This window comes from Petromyzon marinus, chromosome 62, assembly GCF_048934315.1.
Source record: "Petromyzon marinus isolate PM22_M1 ecotype Great Lakes invasive population chromosome 62, UKy_Petmar_22M1.pri1.0, whole genome shotgun sequence".
NCBI lineage: Eukaryota > Metazoa > Chordata > Hyperoartia > Petromyzontiformes > Petromyzontidae > Petromyzon > Petromyzon marinus.
In genome coordinates, this window is record NC_133728.1 from 11,730,995 (window position 1) to 11,753,942 (window position 22,948).

At 50.7% G+C, this 22,948-nt stretch overlaps 1 protein-coding gene across 1 annotated transcript; it reads left to right on the forward strand.

Moving 5' to 3' along the window:
* The first annotated feature begins 1,119 nt into the window (after positions 1-1,119).
* Positions 1,120-20,925, forward strand: LOC116955867 (myelin protein zero-like protein 2). The gene is made up of 7 exons (XM_032977192.2): positions 1,120-1,400; positions 7,036-7,087; positions 7,941-8,110; positions 9,728-9,938; positions 13,967-14,195; positions 15,486-15,586; positions 20,037-20,925. Exons 2-6 carry the CDS (start codon positions 7,054-7,056, stop codon positions 15,547-15,549), a joined length of 708 nt encoding a protein of 235 aa, XP_032833083.1. The 5' UTR covers positions 1,120-1,400; positions 7,036-7,053; the 3' UTR covers positions 15,550-15,586; positions 20,037-20,925.
* The last annotated feature ends 2,023 nt before the right edge of the window (positions 20,926-22,948 follow it).

Genomic DNA, 22,948 nt, shown 5'->3' on the forward strand with positions numbered 1-22,948 from the left:
GATTTGATAAACCATTTCGGGTCTTAATTTATTGTTCACGCTTACGGTTACCATGTGAGATTCGTTCATGATGCTATCCACATATACAAACACAGAGACAATTTCAACCGAGAAGATGAATTCTGGCTTAGCAATCATTGGAAGGATTTGATAAACCATTTCGGGTCTTAATTGATTGATCACGCTTAAGGTGGCTTTCAGACCGCATCCATTATTTTTCGTCTCCCCCCTCCTCTTTTCCGAACATAGATGGACTCGTCCATCTGAACAAACTGTCAAATCTCTCTCCATGATGCTAACGTTAAAAATAACCGCCACCTTTTTTCAATTTGCTTGTTGAGGTTTTCACACCTGATGATGATTGCTTGTGTTGCAGTCGAAACGTCGTGAGAATTTGATTGTCTTATATTTTTATTATTGTATTGTTCCCCTTCTACGTGACTTTACCGAACGAACCAAGAATATAATTAGAACGCGTTGTCTATATTAAAGTTGCGCATTTTGATGTGACGTCACATTTCTCAAAGCTCCCTCCTCGTCACACATCGTCACAAATGTCTGAACCCTTCCCCGCCCAGGTGCGTGACGTCATTCATGGACGGCCCCTTATATTCTCCACAACGACGCTATGATTACACTGTCACAAAAAAAATGTGTCCCTGGGTAGTAAGTGGTATTTCCTAATTGCTTGTGCCTCAAAAGTACAGAAAATGGCTGTTATTTCCCACAAACTTTACTTTTGTGACCAGGACAGTGATATTTTGAAATGTACATATTTTCAATGATAATACGTGGTGTGCATTTGTGTCATTCCTTCACATAAAGTCCTGGTCACAAAAGCAAACTTTGTGGGAATAGCCATTTTCTGTACTTTGTAGGCATGTTTATTTACAAAATAACGCTTACTACCCAGGGACAAAAATCGTGTTATATAGTATTATATATATGAGTTAACACTGTCAACGAACATTCCATTTGTATCGGGGTTACACAGTTCGCCTCCTACACCCCCAGGTAAGATGGCGTCAATCTTCACACATTGCGATGACGACATTTCCGCTCTACACCCCGTCCCCTGACCCTCCCTTCGTCAAACATTGCGATGACGTAATTTCCTCTTTACACCATCCTTGTCCATTCACGCGCGGGCTCCTGTGGGCCAGGGCGCGCGTTCTCGTCGCCGATTGGTCCGTCAGACGCGGCACGTGGTGGTCACAACGCGGCAGTGGCGGGGTCGCGAGAGCCGGCGCTCTTGTGTTGGTTTGGGGACGCAGAGAGTAGTGGGACAGAGGAGCGAGCGGTGGGATAGAGGAGCGAGCGGTGGGATAGAGGAGCGAGCGGTGGGACAGAGGAGCGAGCGGTGGGCTGGTGAGGGGGTGGGTGAGGTGCACAAGCGGCAGGTGAGCCGCAGGTGAGTCGGGCTCACTCACTCGCCGGCTCCCCCACGCTTACCTGTGGTGGGGTATTATTATGATGATGGTGATTGCTGCCATTACGCTTGTGTTTTACCTCGGGAAACTCACCGATTCTCACGACTCTTGTCAGGAGGAGAGGGGGGGGCGATGTTGATGCTGTGTGTGTGGGGGGTGCTCACGATTGTCTGAACCGGTCCTGGGCTTCCCCCTAGGTCGACTCGGCCTCAAGTGAGTAACTGGTGCGGTGTGTAGTAAACATCGCCACTGGGGAGACAAAGGCGATCGGGCGTAGTACTGGCCGCCTACCGCCTCGTGTGCCGTGCCGGCCTTCATAGGTGCTGCTCGCTAACAGCACTTGCCCCAACAGTCTGTTAATACTTTACGAGGGTGACCTTTGCATTGGTCCCATTTTGAGTGAATTATTGGTCGTTGTTTCCGCATTGCCGATATTTGGCCAATACCAGTTACACGGCGGCCTCCTCTCTCTGTTTGCACAACGTGGAGCCCTCTAAAGGAACGTCTGCGCCGGTTAGAGAAACATTCAGACTGGCCCTGCCTACGATCCATCCTGGGCTTTACCAGCAGGCAGCATTGCGTGCTGAGCTCACAAATCCTTGAAAGATCTGGACACAGTCCCATCGGTGAGCTCCTCTGGCAGGCGAGGCTTGCGTTGGCTGGGTCATTGTAGCCCGCATGCCAAGCCACCGCATACCCAAACAGCTTATTATGAAGAAAATAAGAATAAGTTTTACAGTTTCTGGAAATAAAAAAAGGTGTTAAGATGTTCAAACACCAAATAGAAAGCTGTTGCAAGGAATAAAGTCTGCATTAACCACACACTGTACTTGTGGTGGACATGCAAACACACATGCTCTGACAATAATACATGGCATTGGCTTTGAAACTGATCGGATAGAGGGGCTAAACGAGCGCGACACAAGACTGAGGAAGGGATGGGGCTGAAGCATACGGAGCTGAGTGGACTTGCCGATGGCCGTGAGTGGCCTTTCCGATGGCCGTGAGTGGCCTTGCCGATGGCCGTGAGTGGCCTTGCCGATGGCCGTGAGTGGCCTTGCCGATGGCCGTGAGTGGCCTTGCCGATGGCCGTGAGTGGCCTTGCCCATGGCCGTGAGTGGCCTTGCCGATGGCCGTGAGTGGCCTTGCCGATGGCCGTGAGTGGACTTGCCGATGGCCGTGAGTGGCCTTGCCCATGGCCGTGAGTGGCCTTGCCGATGGCCGTGAGTGGCCTTGCCGATGGCCGTGAGTGGCCTTGCCGATGGCCGTGAGTGGCCTTGCCGATGGCCGTGAGTGGACTTGCCGATGGCCGGTAGCAGCGGTGTCAAGATCGGCCTTTTTGGCAGAGGAGGAGGCTCGTTAAGGACGCTGCTGCTCCTGGGCAGCTGGGAGGCAGTCGCCCTCCAGCAACATCGGCGGAAGGCAGAAGGATACTTTCGTGTTCAGTGACTGCCGCAATACCCTGCATGCTACCCCCCCCCCCCCCCCCTACACAGTAGTACATCTCTGGTGTTAGCTGCTGTACGCACACAGCTAGCGCAACCCAACCACCATCCGTGGTCAAGAACCACACCGTGTGTGTGGACAATGATACAATTGACGATGTTTCGGGCAGCGGTCCTCCAGAGCACATGAAATATGCCAGAAGAGAGTGGGTGATACCATTTGGAGTCTGCACTTGCCCACAACTATGGGGCCCTGCTGAGAATCGCATGTTTTCTGATGGCCCTAGTGTTATTAGTAGGCTTTATGAAATGCTGTATAGGTTGCATCGAACATTGATTGCTATTTGGTAACGGACGCAACGCTCCGTTAGTGTCTAGATAAATGCACCTAGTCAGGGTGACTCAGCACACTGGCGCACTGCCACCACGCCCGGCAACGCCGACACGTCGAGACACGCCCTGGTGATGGCAATGGTCGACCTCCCTGTCTCCCCCCAGTGGGCCCCCCACCTCCCTCCCTCCCCCAGTGGGCCACCCACCTCTCTGTCTCCCCCCAGTGGGCCCCCCATCTCCCTCCCTCCCCCAGTGGGCCCCCCACCTCCCTCCCTCCCCCAGTGGGCCACCCACCTCTCTGTCTCCCCCCAGTGGGCCCCCCATCTCCCTGTCTCCCCCCACTGGGCCCCCACCTCTAGCGGGTCCAACCTCAGTGGGTCCCACTATCCCCCAGCGAGCCCACGTGGACAGGTGTGTGGGACAGTCACAGGTGTGTGTACGTGTGTGGGACAGTCACAGATGTGTGTGTACGTGTGTGGGACAGTCACAGGTGTGTGTACGTGTGTGGGATAGTCACAGGTGTGTGTGGGACAGTCACAGGTGTGTGTGTGGGACAGTCACAGGTGTGTGTGTGTGTGGGACAGTCACAGGTGTGTGTGTGGGACAGTCACAGGTGTGTGGGACAGTCACAGGTGTGTGTGTGGGACAGTCACAGGTGTGTGTGTGTGGGACAGTCACAGGTGTGTGTGTGGGACAATCACAGGTGTGTGTGTGGGACAGTCACAGGTGTGTGTGTGGGACAGTCACAGGTGTGCGTGTACGTGTGTGGGACAGTCACAGGTGTGTGTGTGGGACAATCACAGGTGTGTGTGTGGGACAATCACAGGTGTGTGTGTGGGACAGTCACAGGTGTGTGTATGGGACAATCACAGGTGTGTGTGTGGGACAATCACTGGTGTGTGTGTGGGACAGTCACAGTTGTGTGTGTGGGACAGTCACAGGTGTGTGTGTACGTGTGTGGCACAGTCACAGGTGTGTGTGGGACAGTCACAGGTGTGTGTGGGACAGTCACAGGTGTGCGTGTGTGGGACAGTCACAGGTGTGTGTGTGGGACAGAGTCGCAGGTGTGTGTGGGACAGTCACAGGTGTGTGTGGGACAGTCACAGGTGTGTGTGTGGGACAATCACAGGTGTGTGGGACAGTCACAGGTGTGTGTGTGGGACAGTCACAGGTGTGTGTGTGCGTGTGTGGGACAGTCACAGGTGTGCGTGTACGTGTGTGGGACAGTCACAGGTGTGTGTGGGACAGTCACAGGTGTGTGTGTGTGGGAGAGAGTCGCAGGTGTGTGTGGGACAGTCACAGGTGTGTGTGTGTGTGGGACAGTCACAGGTGTGTGTGTGTGGGACAATCACAGGTGTGTGTGTGGGACAATCACAGGTGTGTGTGTGGGACAGTCACAGGTGTGTGTGTGTGGGACAGTCACAGGTGTGTGTGTGGGACAGTCACAGGTGTGTGTGTACGTGTGTGGGACAGTCACAGGTGTGTGTGTACGTGTGTGCGACAGTCACAGGTGTGTGTGGGACAGTCACAGGTGTGCGTGTGTGGGACAGTCACAGGTGTGCGTGTGTGGGACAGTCACAGGTGTGCGTGTGTGGGACAGCTACAGGTGTGTGTGTGTGGGAGAGTCACAGGTGTGTGTGTGTGTGTGGGACAGAGTCGCAGGTGTGTGTGGGACAGTCGCAGGTGTGTGTGGGACAGTCACACAGGTGTGTCAATTTGTGTAGCACTTCCAACAAACAGCCTGTTCAGGCTGTACCGGGGATTTTTATCTTCGCAGGAGAGTGAATCTTGTTATAGGGAGCGATGGCACAGTGGTTTTAACGCGCTGCAGAAGGAGAAGCGGTCCTCGGCCATCCTCTAAGGCGACTCGGCCTCGAACGAGTACTCGGTGCGGTGTGTTACAACTTCGCCATTGGGTCTGGCGTGGTGCTGGCCACCCACCCCCTTGTGTGCCGTGGCGGCCTTTATAGGTGCTCGCTAACAGCACTTACCGCAACAGTCTTTGTAGGAGAACGCGAGAGTGTGAAAGTGAGTAGGTATGGGTGGTGTATTGAAAATTGTTGATACTGCTACTGATACTCCTGCTGTTATGGAGTGACTCATGCTGCCAGCTATGGCTGCAAAGTTTGGTCGTACATGTTATGTATATCGTTTATTGTTAAATTTGAATCACAGTTCCTATGATCACAGTTACATTGTTTTTATCGCTTTATTTTGGTGATTTTGAAAACGTTTTGGTTTAGCCATGTTTTGTTTGTTGTAGTACAGAGTTAGCCTGATCACTTTAATCTAAATTGTCTTATGGTTGTTATAGTTTGACTTGCATCCCACTGGGATTTTTGCACACAGCCTTGATATACGGTGCTTTGTCTGTAAGACTTTGCTGTTTTTTCCTGGATTTTTCTGTTGCGTGTAGTCACTTTAAATGTTTCTTGTTCATGTTTTTCTTTGTCGCGGTTGCACCCGAGTCAAGAGCCGCCTAGCTCACAGGGTTATACCTAATAAATGAAATGAAACTGAGAGAGCGTGAGTGAATGTATGAATGTGTGTTTGTGCTCGGTGCAAGAAAGTAGTAGGTGCTCGCTAACAGCACTTTCCCCAACAGTCCGTGTAGGCTATACGGAGGATCTTTGTCTTTTGTGAGTGTGCGTTTGTGTGAGGGTGTCTAATTGTACGTGTCTGAATCTACGGGTTTATTTGAGTCTGTATGTATGTGTGTGCTAGTGTATGTGCATGTCTGTTCGCCTCTATCTTGTGTGTGTACCTGTTCGTGCATGTGGGGGGAGCGGTGGCAACGTGGTTCGCGCACTGTGCTACGTACCCGGGCCACCCGATTTAAATTCCCACTCACGGGCAATACCATCGATGATTGTCTGATCTTGGTCCTGGGAAGCTCCTCGGTCGATTCAACCTCAAATGAGTACCTGCTGCAGTGTGTAAGCATCAGCACTTGGGAGGCAAAGGCGATTAGGCGAATGTCTGTGAAGGCTATAAGAGGGATCTTTTTGTTAGTGCCTGTTTATGCCTGTGGGGAGCTGCAGTGTGGCGGTTAGCACACGACACTACGAACCCGGCGACCCAAGTCCGATTCCCCTTTCACAGATACATCAGCGGCAGTCATCTGAACCAGCCCTTAGGCACCTCTCCTCGGTCGACTCGGGTTTCAATGAGTATCCTGGTGCGGTGTGTATAGCGTCAGTACTGGCATGGTGCTGGCCACACCACCTCCCCTCGTGAGCCGTGCCAGCCTTCATAGGTACTTGCCATAAAATGTCTGTTCAGGCTACGTGTGTGGGGGATCTTCATCTTTGTGTGCGAGTGAGTGGAGTTTGTATGTTCTTCCTCTGGGTTTTCTCCCGTAGCTAAAAACAACATGCAGTCCGATCTCCTACAAAGCAGTGGTAGTTGCGTTCCTGAAGAACACCACGTTGTGGAACAATTATAACACGAACAAATCGCGTTATAATAACCGTTTGGTAGCACGTGAGATGCGTAACGAAGACCGATCAAAGACTGAGGCGTGGTGGGTAGCATCTAGAAGCATCCAGCAGCATCCCACCTTGTACAACTGCTTATGCCTACTCGCGCGGTGTAGTTTTGTTGGTTAGGTCTCGTTATATCACAACTCGCATCTTTAAAATAAATAAAAAATGTTCCCTACGATACATTAATCGCGTTATATATCCAGTTAGTATTATGAAAACATGCGACATTTTCAGAACGGACTAGCACCACCCACCTGCAAAATGAGTCTTGAGACTCGTTGAGGCTTTCCTGGGCAAACGAGTGGAAGAGTAACGATGATACTTTGTCTGTGTCGGTTGAAGGTGGCAGAAGGAGAAGCGATGATGCTCGTAGTGACCATACAGATACTGCTGGGTGAGTGGCACTCCTACGCACGCGCACCACACCAACAGAAAGACAACGATTCCCCCCCCCCCCCATAGCCTTAAACAGACTGTTGGGGCAAGTGCTGTTAGCGAGTCGTACCTATGAAGGCCGGCATGGCATGCGACGGGGTGGGTGGCCAGCACCACGCGCGACACCTTTATCTCCCCAGTGGCGATGTTTCATATTGCACTAGCTACTCATTTGTGGCTGAGTCGACCTAGGGGAGGCCCAGGACCGGTTCAGATTATCGTCACTGGTGTTGGCCATGAGCGAGAATCGAACTCCTGTGGAGGGGTTCGTAGCGCAGCACGCTAACCGCTGCGCCACCACTCTCCATACCACGCACATAGCACACATGCTCAGTACACACGCTCAAACACACAACTTCAGTACACACACGCACAAAGACAAAGATCCCCCATATAGCCTTAACAGACTATTGGGGCAATTGCTGTTAGCGAGCACCAATCACACACTCACGCACGCTAAAACACATACACAACGTAGCGCAATCGTATGCATACAACCTCAAACAGCGCATAGCACACACGGTACACACACAAATGCACACGTGTACATAAAGCACACGCATCGAGTACACACGCCCAAACACACGCGCAATGATGCAGATGCTCTGATGGTGGTGATTCAGACAGTGTTGATGGTGATGATCCTAATGCCAGTGATGAAATTACAATTTTCATTAATAGCCTTGTTTGTGATGCTCAATATGCGAACACTAATGGTGGTGCTGATGCTGCTGGTACTGCTGCTAATGGTACTGCTGCTGGTTCTGGTGTTGCTGCTGCTGCTGCTGTTGTTGCTGCTGCCACTGGTGCAGCGCTGCACGCCGCGATGGCGATGGAGCTGTGGGGGCCGCGGGAGCTGCGCACCGTGGAGGGGGCGCCAGTGCTACTGCTGCCATGCGACTTCCGCTCGGTGGCGCCGATCTCCCCGCTGCTGCGCGTCGTGTGGCAGCGCCGGGACTCGCCAAAGCACCCCGCACAGCCGGTACCGGGTGGGGTGGTGGGGGGGGGGCGGGTTCTTGTGAGTATTTACAGTAATAAGATTAAAAACTATTACACTATTTTTTTTTTTTACCAGGTAAGGCCAACTGAGCTACACAGTAAACCCTCGCCATGTGAGGGTTGCATATTTGCGAGTTGCTAAAATGTTTACCGATTCCCTATTCATGACACCCACCGGACTCCAGTATTCGCCTGTGGGCGTAGTGCCTGCAGATCACCAACACCGGGGAGGTGTGCGCAGAATGTTGTTGCATTGGAAACGGTCTGCTGCAATGATTAGGCACACCACCTCGGCTGCCCGCTTAATCCACAAGTCTCGCAGTAATCCTGCTCAGAACCCGCCATTGTGCATTTTTACATTATGCGTACGACTTACAGTCGACTCGGCTATACATGTTGGTATAAACAAGTCGACTATGAGGTTTGTTTAAAAGGAACGCGAATGCAATCAGGAAGCGGGCTAGCGCTCACTCCCCAGAGTGCTAAAATGATGTGCGACTTTGTTATCAAACCCCCCTGCATCTCCCGAGGAGTCATCCTCCTGAATTCCTCACCATCACCACCACCTCAATCGTCGTCAAATCATCAAAGGTTATTAAAAACACATTGTTCAATATTTTTTTTTTAGTTAGTGTAGTCATTGTTAGTAAACATTTACCATTTACCCCCATATGTTCACTCGTACGAGGAACGTAACCCCCATTTTTCCCATTTTAAATGACTTTTTTTCTGCATTCATGAATTCTGAGTTTGTGAGTGTTTTTAAGAACATAACCCTCACGGATAGCGAAGGGTTTACTGTATAGCTCTTTTTCAGAAGCGACCTGGCCACAAATGAAAGCTCAACTAAGTGGCTTTTCACGTGGAAATTTACAGCAGCCAAATGCTCTAAACACAAATGTGGAGTGAAAAACTGGAGGACCCTGGAGAAAAATCCCCACCACCATGGGGAGAACATGCAAACTCCAAATATACAGCAGGCTTCAGGGTTGGGATCGCACCCATGACCTCCTGGTATACCAGGCGAGGTAGTTAACATCTCCTCGCTACCGCGGTGCCCCGGCAAAACCCTGAATTAAGTCTCCCCCAATACCCTGATTTACGCAAATACACCGTCACTTGATTAACACCGCTACCCGATTAGCATCACCTCAACCCCACCACCCTCACGTCGCTGACAGCATCGTCCTTCCTTTCTCGCGATCCGTCGCCTCTCAGCCTTCGCCTCCACCACCTTACCCTGTCAAACGCTTCTTTTAATTACGTCGTTTTGAATATTCTTCGTTAGCACCTTTCAGGAACGCTTTCCCCGACGTAATCCGGGGCAATTACCATACCACGAGAGTTGCCATGAGACGTTACCTTGGGACCTTGCTACCACACAACGTTGCCACTTGACGTTGCCACGCGATGCCAGTTTTATTTCCCTGCCACTGTGTGGCAGCAGTGCACAGGCAGAGCAACTCGCAGAGACACCGACCGGGCTCTGCATGCGAGATCAACACCCGTGCGTGGTAGTCACGGGGAACCCATGCGGGGTACGACACGTGTGCCTGAGCAAGGATGTACGGGTGCGTGTGGTTGACGTGGACCGTCGCAGGTGCTGCTTTTGGAGGGGCCGAGCGACTGGCGCAGCGCGGGGCTTCTGCGTGGCCGCGCTCGCTGGGCGGGCCGTGTGACCGAGGGCAACGCCGCGCTGGAGCTGCTGGCGCCGCAGCCGTCTGACTCAGGCCTCTATTCGTGCGATGTCCTCAACCTCCCCGACGTGGACGGCGTGCCGACCCGCACGCAGCTCGTTGTGCTCGCGCGCGGTAACAAACGCACACTTGCACACTCGCACACTCGCACGCACACACCGAGACAAAGGTCCCCCCCGTGTAGCGTGTAAAATCTTTGGACCGGTTTCGACATTCAGTGTCTCAGCAGAGCAAGGTTTGCTTGCACCACTGCTTATGAACGTTCAGATGTTTATAGAAGCAAGGACCCTCTCTCTGTGCAAGATATGAGTGCTCGTTTTTCGCATACAGTGAAACCTTGGATTGCGAGTAACTTGGTCTGCGAGTGTTTTGCAAGACGAGCAAAAAAAGTAAATAAATAATAATTTGATAAACGAGCGATGTCTTGCAATACGAGCAGTACGTACAGTATACGCTTTGTCTGCTGAGCGTCACGTGATCACAACTGAGCCAATGGTTCTCCTCTCTCTCTCGCTGCGGGATTGTGGGTAATCATCTCCCATGCTCGGTCTCACTCGGCGTGCCTCACTCGTATAGTGAACATCCATGCGGGCTTATACTGTTTACTACAGTATAGTGTTGTGACTACGTGTGTACTGTTTACTATTGTGTTGTACCACGTGTGTGTGCGTAAAGCATTTTTTTTATTTTGTGTCCAAGTGTAGTGACTGTTCTTTAGTAACTGTACTGCAAGTGAAAGTCGTCCTACACAATAACCCTCCTCCTCCTCTCCTCTCTCTCGTCTCCCTCACACCAGCCACGATTAAATCTAATTAATAAATTTGATTACTTGATATTAAATTTAAATAATAAAAATATAAAAAGGTATTTTGTATTAATAATTTTTATATTAATACAGTATTTTTGGGTTGTGGAACGAATCATCTGAGTTTCCATGATTCCTTATGGGGAAATTCGCTTTGATATACGAGTGCTTTGGATTGCGAGCACGTTTCCGGAACGAATTATGCTCGCAATCCAAGGTTTCACTACCTCTATAATTTCACAACACAGAATACTCTGAGTTATGAAACTGATACAAGGCTGAGTTATGAAACTGACACAAGGCTGCAGGTGTTACCTTCGCAGACGCGTAGGGAGACATACTCTTTGTTTTTTTTTCGGTAAAGTCACGTAGATAAAACAAAATCAAAATAAAAGTAAACAACTAAATCAAATCACGACGTTTCGGAGGCAACACAAGCCTCTGTCTTCAGGTGGAACAGTCACAGCAAGATAGCTGCATCAAGTGGTGAGCTCTGAGACCCTCGAGCTTATATACAGGTTAAGGTGGGGGGGAGGAGCCAAGCAGGGAACGACGACGAGGCTAAGTTAATCCGTCTTTTGTTATGTTGGGGGTTCAGGGGAAGCGGTGGTTCACTGCACGGGGGCAATGAAAAATTGAAAAAACGGCTGTGCGCTTATAAGGTAGCTGAAGTTTTGACTTGGTTTATGACATCTTTCCAGTAGTTGCTTAATTTAAAACCATCCTCTCGGTTGAAGTTGTGTCTATGTTTGTAAATCTGGATGGCTTCATGGACAAATCTTTGGTAATAACCAGGAGGTTTGCATAGTACTTTGGTATCGGAGAAAACAATGTCATGAGAACCAGCTGTGTTGAGACAATGATCAGCCACAGCCGAAGAATTCGTTCTGCCGTGTTTCAAATCTGATTTGTGCTCGCGAATTCGGTGAGAAATATGTCGTTTCGTCTCCCCGATATAGCAGTCACCGCAGATACAACTCAATTTGTAAACACCGGGGTACTGTAAGTCAGGGATGACATCCTTTACGCATGGGATCAGATCACAGATTTTGTGTACTATATTTAACCGAACCTGGATCTTGTGTTTGTTTAGAATTTTTGAAATCCTTTTGGTGACGCCTGCTATGTATGGCAGTGTGATGATTTTGATCGGAGTGTCAAGTGGTTGCTTCTGTATGGTAGGAGAAACAGCTTGGCGGATGATACGGTCAGAGTAACCGTTCATCTTGAGGGCTAGATGTACATGTTTCAATTCCCTGGTCAGGTGGTGTTGGTCAGAAATGCAATGAGCTCTATGGTATAATGTTTTGATGAGATCATTCTTTTGAGCCGGGTGGTGGTGGGAATCAGGCTTCAAGTAGGAATCTGTGTGGGTGGACTTCCTGTAAACAGAATGTCCCAAAGAGCCATCAGTCCTCTCAAACAGAACATCCAAGAATGGCAGCTTGCCATCTTTCTCCACTTCCATGGTGAATTTGATGGATGGGTATCTGGAATTGATGTGGTCTAGGAAATGGTTCAAAGCTGGGAGGCCATGTGGCCAAATGATGAAAGTGTCATCCACATATCTGTTCCACAGGGAAGGACGAAGGGTGGATGTCTGGATGGCGTCTGATTCAAATTTCTCCATGAAAACATTGGCTATCACTGGTGACAAGGGGGAACCCATAGGGGTACCCTCATTTTGTTTGTAGAAAGTGGCATTCCAGGTAAAGTGAGTGTTGGTGAGGCAGTGCCTAACCAGCGCAGGTACATCAGGGTTCAGTCCATGTTGGACCAAATCCTCAATTATTGTTATGGTATCAGGTACTGGGACCTTGGTAAACAGAGAAACAACATCAAAGCTGACGAGGATATCGTCAGGAGATGGTACAATGTCTTTGACCATAGAAACCAATTGGGTTGAGTTAAGTACTGCTGAGGTGGTCTTGCCAGTGAAGGGGAGCAGAGTATCCGACAGAAAACGGGCTAGCTTGTAGGTAGGGGAGTTGATCGTGGACACGATGGGTCGTAGTGGGGTACCTTCTTTATGGATCTTGGGAAGACCATAGAATCTGGGAGGCGTAGGGGGACGTTAATGCAATGACAAAGATCCCCCGCGTAGCCTCTAACGTATGCATGTTGAACTTCACACCGTATGTAGCCAACCGTGCTAATCGGAGGGGCGGGGAAGGACAACAAACAACGTAAAAACAGTTCTTAACAAATACGTTGCAATGCATAGCTCCAGTGGCTTCCTAATATCGGAAAAGAAGAGCGTTCCAGAGGGCCGCAGAAGCGCAATGCAAAGGCGCGTGATGCGGCGACCGTCTTTGTTCCTTGGCCAGCCAAAAGCCACTGCTGCTGCGAGGATGAGCGAAGTTTGGCAACCCGCGACCACCACTCGTACTCGCAGCGCCTCACGGCTCTCTGAACCTCTAGACGATTTCGGGAGGGATGGAGGGAGGCGTGAGATAGGAGGGAGGGAGTAGGGGAGAGGAGGGGGGAGGACGGGGGGTGGATTCATGAGAGGGTGTAATGGTGGCAAAGATGTTCGCTACCTCACCTGGTATCCAGGAGGTTTGTGGGTTCGATCCCGAGCCCCACGCCTGTTGTATGTTTGGAGTTTACGTGTTTCTCTTCCCGTGGTCGTGTGGATTTTTATATGGGTCCTCTGGTTTTTCCATCCACATGTAGAAGAATCAACGTCATACGCTCAGAGTAGTTGGCTGCTGCTATAAATTTCCATGCGACAATAAGGCCACTTCGTTGAGCTTTTATTTGTGATGGCCAGGTCCCTTCTGAAAAACATCTACTTGGCAGCTCAGTGGGGCCTTACCTGGTAAAATAAAAAAAGTAGTTTATAGGGGGGAGGGAATGGTTGTGCTCGCTCGGTCTGTACTCGAGGTGCTGGGACATGCTGTGCCTCCTGAGGCACGAATCCTTCCCGTGTGGGACGGGGCAGAGAGAGATAGAGAAGGGGGGGAAGAGAAGTAGAGAGGCAAAGGGAGGGTGGGTGAAGAGGAGAGAGAGAAGGAGAGAGTTAAGTTAGAAAAAGAGGGAGAAAGAGAGAGCGAAGCCATCAAAGGCGCTCTCTCTCCGCCGATTTCCACCATCCAGCCGTACGGAGCAGGGCACGTTCTCAGATCTGCTTTCCCTTTAATTGGCCCTAATTGGGGGTAATTGCCGGGATCCCACAGTCCGCCGCCTTTGTGGCGTTGGCGGCTCCTGCCCCCGTGGTGCCCCTACGCCAGCTGGAGCCCCCCCGGGGCAACAAAGCCTTTCTGTGGCGGCGCGAGGGGAAACCGGCTCTCAGCGCCGTCCATGCGCCCCGTCTCTCGCCTCTCCTCGTCCGCAGCGCCGACCCCCAGACCTGCCAATGGGACGCGACCGGAGTCGGACTCGCCCACGCCGCCCGCGCACACCACCGTGGAGAGCGAGCGAGGCGAGAGGGCGTGGGGAACCGTGTCGTGTCCGGGGCCTGGCGCCATGCAGTTTGTACTGGTTGGTGCGGGCCTTCTGGTGGGCGTGGCCCTGCTGGTCACAGCGGCAGCGCTCGTGAAGAGGTCACGGAGGAAGGCGACGAGGTGAGGTGGCTCCGCTACAGCTGACAAGGGGGGGTGTGGGTGTGTTGGGGTCTGATTGTGTGGGTGTGTGTGGGAGCGGTGGCATCGTGGTTAACGCGCTGCACTACAAACCCGGCGACCCGAGTTCGATTCCCGCTCACGGCGAACATGGGTGACGATTATTTGAACCGGTAACTGACCTCGGTCGACTCGGCCTCAAATGATTACCTGGTGCGGTGTGCAAGCATCGCTTCTTGGGAGACAAAGGCGGCCGGGCGTAGTGATGGCCACCCACCCCCTCATGTGCCGTTTCAGCCTTCATAGGTGTTGCTCGCTAACAGCCCTTGCTCCAACAGTCTGTTAAAGGCTATGCGGGGAATGTTTGTCTTTGAACTCCAATCAAACCAATAATAGCCTCATCTTAGCTATTGAAAGTTGGAGTTGGCATCGTCCCCCTTTCTCCAGATTCCGAGGGTAATTGAGTAAGCTTCAGGACTGTGGCTCATGCAGCTGCAAAGGCTGCATTTGATACACGGTTCAGACCTCCTCACCAGAGACCCTGGCTGACAGAGGAGGTGTTCCAGCTGCCCTGAGAGAAAGTGACAGGCCCACTCCCATCGTCTCCAACAGTGTTTATCATTGCAAGGCCCCACAGGCCACTGGCGGCCCCGGGGTGGTCTTTAGTGCAGCCTCTGACGTGCGGCCCCCAATAATACACAAATAGTGAAAAAAAACCCCATCGTACTGTCAAAACCCCCAATAGTTTCAAATATGTGATGGCCCTCACTGATGATGTCTAAAACATCCCACGTTGGAGACTGAAGATGAGTGGTGGTCGCGGGTTTCTGAGGAGATCACAACTCGCTCTCCAGTTCCACCTATTACAGTCCATAATGGAAGGAATGATGATTCGATCTTCGATCCCCAACGTGCACCTCGCCTGACACAAGCGCTGTGGTGACGACGCCTTAATTTAGTGGTGAATGAACGCTGCTGCTGCTACCGCCGCTCCTGCTACTATTTCTTCTGATGCTACTGCTGTTGCTTCTGCTGTTGCTACTGCTGTTGCTTCTGCTGTTGCTACTGCTGTTGCTACTGCTGTTGCTACTGCTGTTGCTACTGCTGTTGCTACTGCTGATGCTGCCCCTACTGCGTTTGCTGTTACTGCTGCCGCTACTGCAGCTGCTGCGACTGCAGCTGCTGCTATTGTTGTGGCTGCTACTGCTGTTGCTCCTGCGGCTGCTGTCTTCGCTGCTGAACGGACGCGTGGGTGTAGAGTTCTGTCTTCACTTCCTTGTCTCCGTGCAACAGGAGTCGATTCGAGGAGCCAGAGGAGCACGGGGATGGCAGCACCGTGACCCTGGTGACCTCGTGAGGGCAGCACGGCGGTGGGGGACGACGGGGGGACAATGGTGGGGGCGGTGGGAGGGGGGGTACGGGAGGGCCGGGGAGGAGGAGGCTGTTAGTCAATGTTGAGGCTGTAGGTTAACGTTAAAGCTGTAGGTAGCATTGAAGCTATGGGCAGCGTTGAGGTTGGAGGTCAGCGTTGACAGCTCTAGGTAGCGTTGAAGCTATTTGTCAAGAGTTGAGGCTGTGGGTTAGCATCGAGGCTGTGGGTTAGCATTGAAGCTGTAGGTCAGAGTTGAGGCTGTGGGTCAGCTTTGAGGCTGTGGGTCAGCATTGAGGCTGTTGGTCAGTGTTGAGGCTGTGAGTCAACGATGGTAACCAGTGGTGAAATGATTCACCCACACAGTTTGCTTCCAAAAAAATTGTTCCTTTTATAGCATTGTAGTGAATGCTTAATGGCGCCTGTAGTGGGCTGCCAGGGGTTACATGAACCCACTGTGTACACCGCGTACAGGTCTAATCATGTCCTTCTCACGCGTGTGAGGTGCTGCTGCCACGACAACTTTCCTGCAACAGTGGCCGTTCCGCAGAAACAGTTCTGATCGAGTGCATTTGGTACCGATACGTAGGCCTCGGCAAGGTAAGGTAATTTACCCTTTTTACCGGGTAAAAGGGTAAAGGGTAAAGGTGTCGACATGCCAAGGGGTAAGGTAAAGGGTAGGGTAAAGGTAGCGCGGAAGAATTACCCGGTAGGGTAAAGGTAGCGCAAAGTATTACCCGGTAAATACGGTGCCTTGTTTACCGCTAAAAGCTCTGTGGCGCAGTCCGTGGCCTCCATTTAATAAGTAATATTTTTGTTAAAAGCTTTTTTAAAAACACACTGTTATGAAATGTACCGTACTAGTAATGGCAGAACTCCACGACTCCAGGAAGTGACCCCGAAGCTTGCCACAACGTAAGGGACCGTGGCCAATTACAGCCAACGTCAGTTGACAGTGGACAATTAGACCCAAGCCGAAACATAACATGAAAAATAATATTTAAAAAAATATATATATTTAAATGATTGAATATAGTATTGTCATCAGTATGACATAAGTATACCAAGTTTGCAGTCAATACCACATTGGGAAGTGAGTTAAAATTGAGTTACAAGATTTGAGGATACAATGACAACAACAACAACAGACAGAGTGAGTTAAAAGAAAGCGTGTAAAATTGGAATCATCGAAAGTATTCTATATGATAAAAGCACTCTACCTAGCATTTACTTGTTATAAACCTTTTTCACATGTAGTAGTACCCCAGTAATTACCCTGTAATCGGGTAATTTGTATGGGGTAAGGGTAAAAGGTAGGGTAAAGGTAGGCTCGTTGTTTTTACCTTACCTTGCCGAGGCCTACCGGTGCGGTTGTTCTTACAGCACACGGAAGGCGCTGCTGCTGTGCCTGCTGTGTTTCATAGAAGTCTGTCCATAATAGAGGTTTTGTTGGGTTAGATCGCGTAAATGTGAATGTGTCATTAAACCCGCCACCACCCGACACACCCAATTAGTAAGGGTTTGTCACTTACAACATGCCAAATCTTTGCTAGTTCAGCACACACCAATGTGTGTTGGAGAGTTAACCCACAACAACATTTACAGTTTGAGTACAGTGATGTTTCGCCGGTAATTACAACAACCAACCTCATCAGGCAACAGCCAGAGAACAGTCTGGACAGCTTTCACTGGCAGGGGGAAATGTCGCAGCTGCTACGGTGCGCGATCTCAATTGGCTAATTTGCGGTGACATTTTACACATCGCTGAGCAATAATTTTTTGGAAAATTTGCCAAATTTGGATTCGTGTTGCTGGCTCACGATGGGCCGCCCCAAACCGCTCTCTCCGAACGACTTCAGGGATCTCTCCGTCGTCAAATGCGAGTGAAGCGGACGGCCCATTAGAGTTAATGCGCTCAACGCTCACTGCCGCAGTAATGACCCAGGGTGGCCTGCCAGATTCGAACCGCGGAACCTCTCCAGCAAGCGGTGATCGCTGGCCGTGGCAGCTCTTTAAGTTATTTCTATTTTATTATTAGTGTTTGTCGGTGTTATTTATTGTCACGTAGACCCTGCTGTTACACGTCTACAGGTGTCATAGAAGCGCCAGACTGTCTAGGCCAGAGGCGTGGCTCTTAGTCGGAAGTTCACGAATGGGCCGTGTCGGGAGACGAGTTAATTCCCTCGCCTGGTGTGCATGAGTTTAAGCGTTCGGTCACCAACCTGCAATATGCATATTGATATTTGGAGTCTGCGTATCTGTCTCTCCCCATGGCAGTGTGGATTTTTATCCAACTCAACGTCACACGTTGAGAGTATGTGCCTACCCGCTATTACATTTCCACGTGATGATGATAAGCCACTCCGTTGAGCTATCATTTGTGATAACCCAGTTGCTTCTCAAAAAGAGCTACGTAGCTCAGTGGGCCTTACCTGCAACGTAGAAAAAAATTTGTTTAAAATAGTTTCAGCCACCCCCAGGGCTCTGGAGCGTGCGGTTCGACGCACCGATCGGCAGTTCGTCGGTGGGTGTGGTCGTTGGATGAATCCTGGACCCCGTAACATGACACCGGCTCTTGTGCTGGAGTCAGTGGGAACCCGTTTCTCAGCGGGGGGGGGGGGGGGCTCGTCCTGGCAGAAGCCAAGAGTGTGTCCTGTCTTGCGACGCCGCAGGCCCTTGGAGGCAAATGAGAATAGGCCCTGGTGATATAGCTTCTCTGTCCTTGCCCAGGGTGAGCCGTGAGTTAATCCGTTGTTTGTACTCACGTTTGTTTACCAAGAAAAAGTCTTCGCTCAAGAGTTGTGTGTGATCCCAATTGAGCGGAGCGGTGGTGTAGCGGTTAGCGTGCTGCACTGGTGACGATTATCTGAACCGGTCCTGGGCCTCCCCTAGGTCGACTCAGCCTCAAATGAGTACCTGGTGTGGTGTGTAAATACATTGCCACCGGGGAGTGGTGCTGGCCACTCACCCCCTCGAGGGGTCCGGTGGTCAGCAGGAACGGCACACGAGGGGGGTGTTCGCTCACAGCACTTTCCCCAATAGTCTGTTATAGGCTATATGGGGGATCTTTGATCCAAATTGAATAATTTTCAAGTTGGGATTTTTTCAGGATTGGGATATTTTGACCAATACTTTCATATGGAAGAGAGAAAGTAAAGAACTCAGAGGAAACCCATGCGGAATGGGGGAGAGAGAGATCACACAAACTCCATACAGAAGGTCGCCAGAGTCGGGATTAGAAACCAGGGCCCTTGTCGCCGTGAAGCGCAAATGTCTCCACTGGAATTGTCCGAACCTCCCAAACGTGTCCAGCACCCCACCTCCACTGAACGAGTCTTGAGACTCTGTGAGGCTTCTCCTGGGTGTCAACCCCCAGGCCCCCCACCCCGTTTCTGCTGGCGAATATCCAAGGCCCCCTGGCAGGCAGGGCCCCCTCGCACTGCTGCCGGTTTCCCCCATTGGCTGCTGTTTTGTCTCGTTACCAAATCACGATGCCATACGATGGCCCCCCTTGTAAGAAGACGTTTCAATCTAGCGAGGGGGAGGGGGTGCGGGCTAGCGTCGCGTTATTCACTCGCCGGCCTGCAGCATTCGTCAATGTAAATTAACGATGGGAGTCGCCGCATCGTGGTTACGTGTGGTGTGTGACGTCGGGGCGCTCGCTGCACGAGGCTTCGGCTTCTGCAGTGGGGGAGAAAACAATCCAGCCCTGGCGCGACCCACTGACGCGTGATGCCCTGGCTCGGCTAGCATGTACCAGTGGGGGGGGGGGAAATGAGTAAATATAAATACAGTGGACTCTCGATTATACGCGTGAGGTTCATCCGATTTGCGGATAAACCGCGCACTGGAGATTTTAACATAAATTGATAACTCAAGGATTTTCCCTTGAGCCCAAATTAATAATCCTAAAAAAGTTATACATTTTTATTCTTGGAAATGTTTATTACAAGTCACGTGCTTAAACCGAACAAATATGTGCTCCAATTAATCCGAAATCCGCGTGATCGCCTCTACAGTACAGTAGTGGCATGTCTTTACAACAGTGGGTGGAGTTTGATGTTGATTGGCGTGTCTCTGCTATACACTTCGTGAGAAGTCTTCTGCACGGGAGCAGGGAAGTGCCATCACTGAGCACGCGTATCGATGAATGGATATTTTTGGGATTATCCGTGATTTTTAATTATCTGCGGCCATCATTAGCGTGGATAATGGAGAGTCCACAGTACATTAGGCATTGTTGTTGCACTTGAGTCTCTGGGTGTGTGTGTGGGCGAGTTTTCTCTCCGTGCCTGTCATTCTGATCGTGCCAGTGGAGGTAAAAAAAGCGATCCATGACAGTGTAATGAATGGTTGCATGTAAATTAAAGCACGCCTTAATTGCTGGCTTCAATGTCATTTCGTGCTCTGGTGTTGTCATTCTTAACGCCAATGATTAATGTAAGCATTAAACATGTCTATTTTTTTGTGTCGAGACGATCCAAGGTGCCTGTCGGAGGTATACACGGGGCGGCAGGGCGCTGGCGCTGCGCCCGAGTTCAATTCCCGGCTTGGGGCGCCTTTCTTTACGGAGTTTGCAAGTTCTCTCCGTCTTCTGCAGAGCGTGAGCGACAGTGTGTGTGTGTGTGAGATCGAGTGGTGGTGTTTTATTTTTCTCCCACCCTCTGTTCTGCAATGGGTTTCTTCCGGCTTCTCTGATTTCCTCCCACAGCTAAAAAAAAAACCCCACACACACAGCAGCAGTGTAACTGGTATCATGGGACCTTTTTGCTCGTATAAAAATATGAAAAATAAGAATGTTTTTCACTTTCTGGCAATAAAACATCTGAACACTTGTTTTATTGCCAGAAAGGGTGAAACCTATTTGTATTTTTCATACTTTGATACTGGCAAATGAAGGTCCCGTGGATATAGCTGCTCAAGCCGAGCGCTATGAATGCTCTGATAGGTGCGTTGTCTTTGTGCTGTTCACCATTTGGCGTTCTCTGGTCCTGATATTGCTAGTGAGACTAGGCAATAAAGAAGACTGTTTCTGGTGTAGGCCAATCAGATTCATAGACAATGCATATATTATCAGAACATGTTTGTTTGCATGTTCACCACAAGTGTGGTTAATGCAGACGTGATACCTTGTAAAATTTATCGATTTGGTGCTTGAATATCTTAACACCTGTTTTATTGCCAGAAAGGGTCGATTGCAATTTCGCCATGAGCTTAACTTTTTTTTTTGCCGTGCAAACTTGGCAGGACCCTCCCTGGAAAAACAAATACAAGTCTTGAGACTCGGGCGGCTTTCCTGGAGTGAAACGAGCGGAATGAATCCTGCTAATACCGCACTCGAATAAATAAGCCTTGTACGTCAAACCACACTCGCGTTCTTCGTTGAGCGGTTCAAAGGCTCGCCGCAACTCGTCTCACAAGCCGCCAAAGTCACGAATCCTAATCCAAAGGCGAGGGTTCAACTTACGGGGCCCACCGTCATCTTTTTAAATCGTCGCCATCCCCTTCTCTGGGGTTTGTAACAAGAAAACGAGCTTCACCCGTGTGCAAAAAGTCAACGGTGGGTCGCCACACACAAATAAACCCGTCCATGCCATGGGAACGTGTAATTTCCCCCGCTGGCTTGGGAGATCCTCCCAGAGAGAGGGCATGTGACCTGCAGTGTGGTAGGCGGGTGAGCGAGCGATTGGGTGAGTAAAACTAAAACTAAACTTTTATGTTACCAGATAAGGCCCACGAAGCTGCTACGTTGCTCTTTTTGAGAAGTGTTCTGGCCATAAATGATAGCGAAGTGGCTTATCATGGGGAAATGTATCGCAGCCAACTACTCAACGCGTGATGTTGATTCTAAATGTGGAAGAAAAAACTGGACGACCCGGAGAAAAATCCACGCGGCCACGGGGAGACCATGCAAACTCTAAACATACAGGCATCGGCATTGGGATCGACCCCACGACCTCCCTACCAGGCGAGATAGTTAACATCTTGCCACCAAGTAAGTGGCTAAGTGGGTGTGAGGAGTGGTAGTGTAGCGGTTAGCGCACTTCGGCTACGAACCCGACGATCCGAGTTCGATTCCCGCTCACGGCCAACATCAGTGACAATTATCTGCACTGGTCCTGGGCCTCCCCTAGGTCGACTCAGTCTCAAATGAGTCAGTGGTATGGTGTGGTGGTGGTTGCACAAACTCCCACACCTCCGATTGGCTACGTACAGTGCAAAATAATTTTAACATACTGTGGATGAGAATAAACAGGCTGGTGTGTATGTCTATGTACAGTATACACAAAGTGCTTGCCACAAATTAACCACAATACCTCGCTGATCTCGTCGAAGAGCATAAACCATCACTCAAAACTCCGGTCATCCTCGCATCAGCGGCGTTTGGCTGACCATCGAACAAAGACCGCATTGCACGCTTTCAGATGCGCTTTTGTGGCCGTCTGGAACGCTCTTCCGATATTCGGAACCACTGGAGCTATGCACTTTTAAATAATCTATATTGGCAAACTAATTTCTTTAGAACTGCGTTTTGTGTTTAGTTGTGCTTCCCCTGCACCTCCGATGAGCACGGTTGACTGACTATGGTGGTGCGAAAGACGTTGAACACACAGCCCTGGAAAGGGCACTATTTTAATCTGAAATAGAATATAATTGTTGACCAACATTTTTATTTTCAAAAATTTTAACCCCGCTTCCTTGACAAATATTCCCGGCACGAGCCCGAACCCAGCGAGCGAACTCTCGCTTGCAATGCCCCCCGGGGTTCCATCCACAAACCAAGCGACCTTTGCAAGCCACTCGCCAAAGTTAACGTGGAGGAGGAGGGGCGGGGGGGGGGACTGTGACCTCGACGCTTCACCACTCTCACCGCGGCACCCAGCCATGCCTGCCCACCCCACCCCACACGAGGTGCCCTCCCTCCGCAGGGCAAGCGGAGCCCCTGCCCCACGCCTCGCACGGATCGTCGCTTTCCATGCAGTTTGGCGGGGCAGTGGGTAGGGGACAGAGCAGTGGGTAAGGGGCAGCGGGGGGGGGGGGGGGAGGTGCCGCTCCCTGCTCCGGCCTCCTCCATCCGTGCGCCTCATCCACTGCAGTGGATCGCAGCAAGAAGGGGGCCTGGGTTCAATTCCCGACTCGGGTGACTGTGCAGAGTTTGCGTATTCTCCCTCCTCCCTGTGCTGCATGGGTTTCCCTCGGGTTCTCTGGTTTCTTCCCTTAGCTAAACACACACGCAGTGGAACTGGTATTGGCCAAACATCCGAATGCTGACAAAATATATTACCTGCAAATGACTCAATTGGGATCGCAAACGGCAACTGCAGCAACATCGCCCACACGACTGCGACAACTGGGTGCCACGGTGGCTAGGAGATATTGACTACCT

Excerpts from the sequence above, each read along its gene's own strand:
- LOC116955867 (XM_032977192.2), top strand. The coding sequence starts at position 7,054 with ATGATGCTCGTAGTGACCATACAGATACTGCTGG. Across the intron at positions 7,088-7,940 it reads GACCATACAGATACTGCTGG|CGCTGCACGCCGCGATGGCG; the intron begins GTGAGTGGCACT and ends CCACTGGTGCAG. Across the intron at positions 14,196-15,485 it reads TCACGGAGGAAGGCGACGAG|GAGTCGATTCGAGGAGCCAG; the intron begins GTGAGGTGGCTC and ends TCCGTGCAACAG.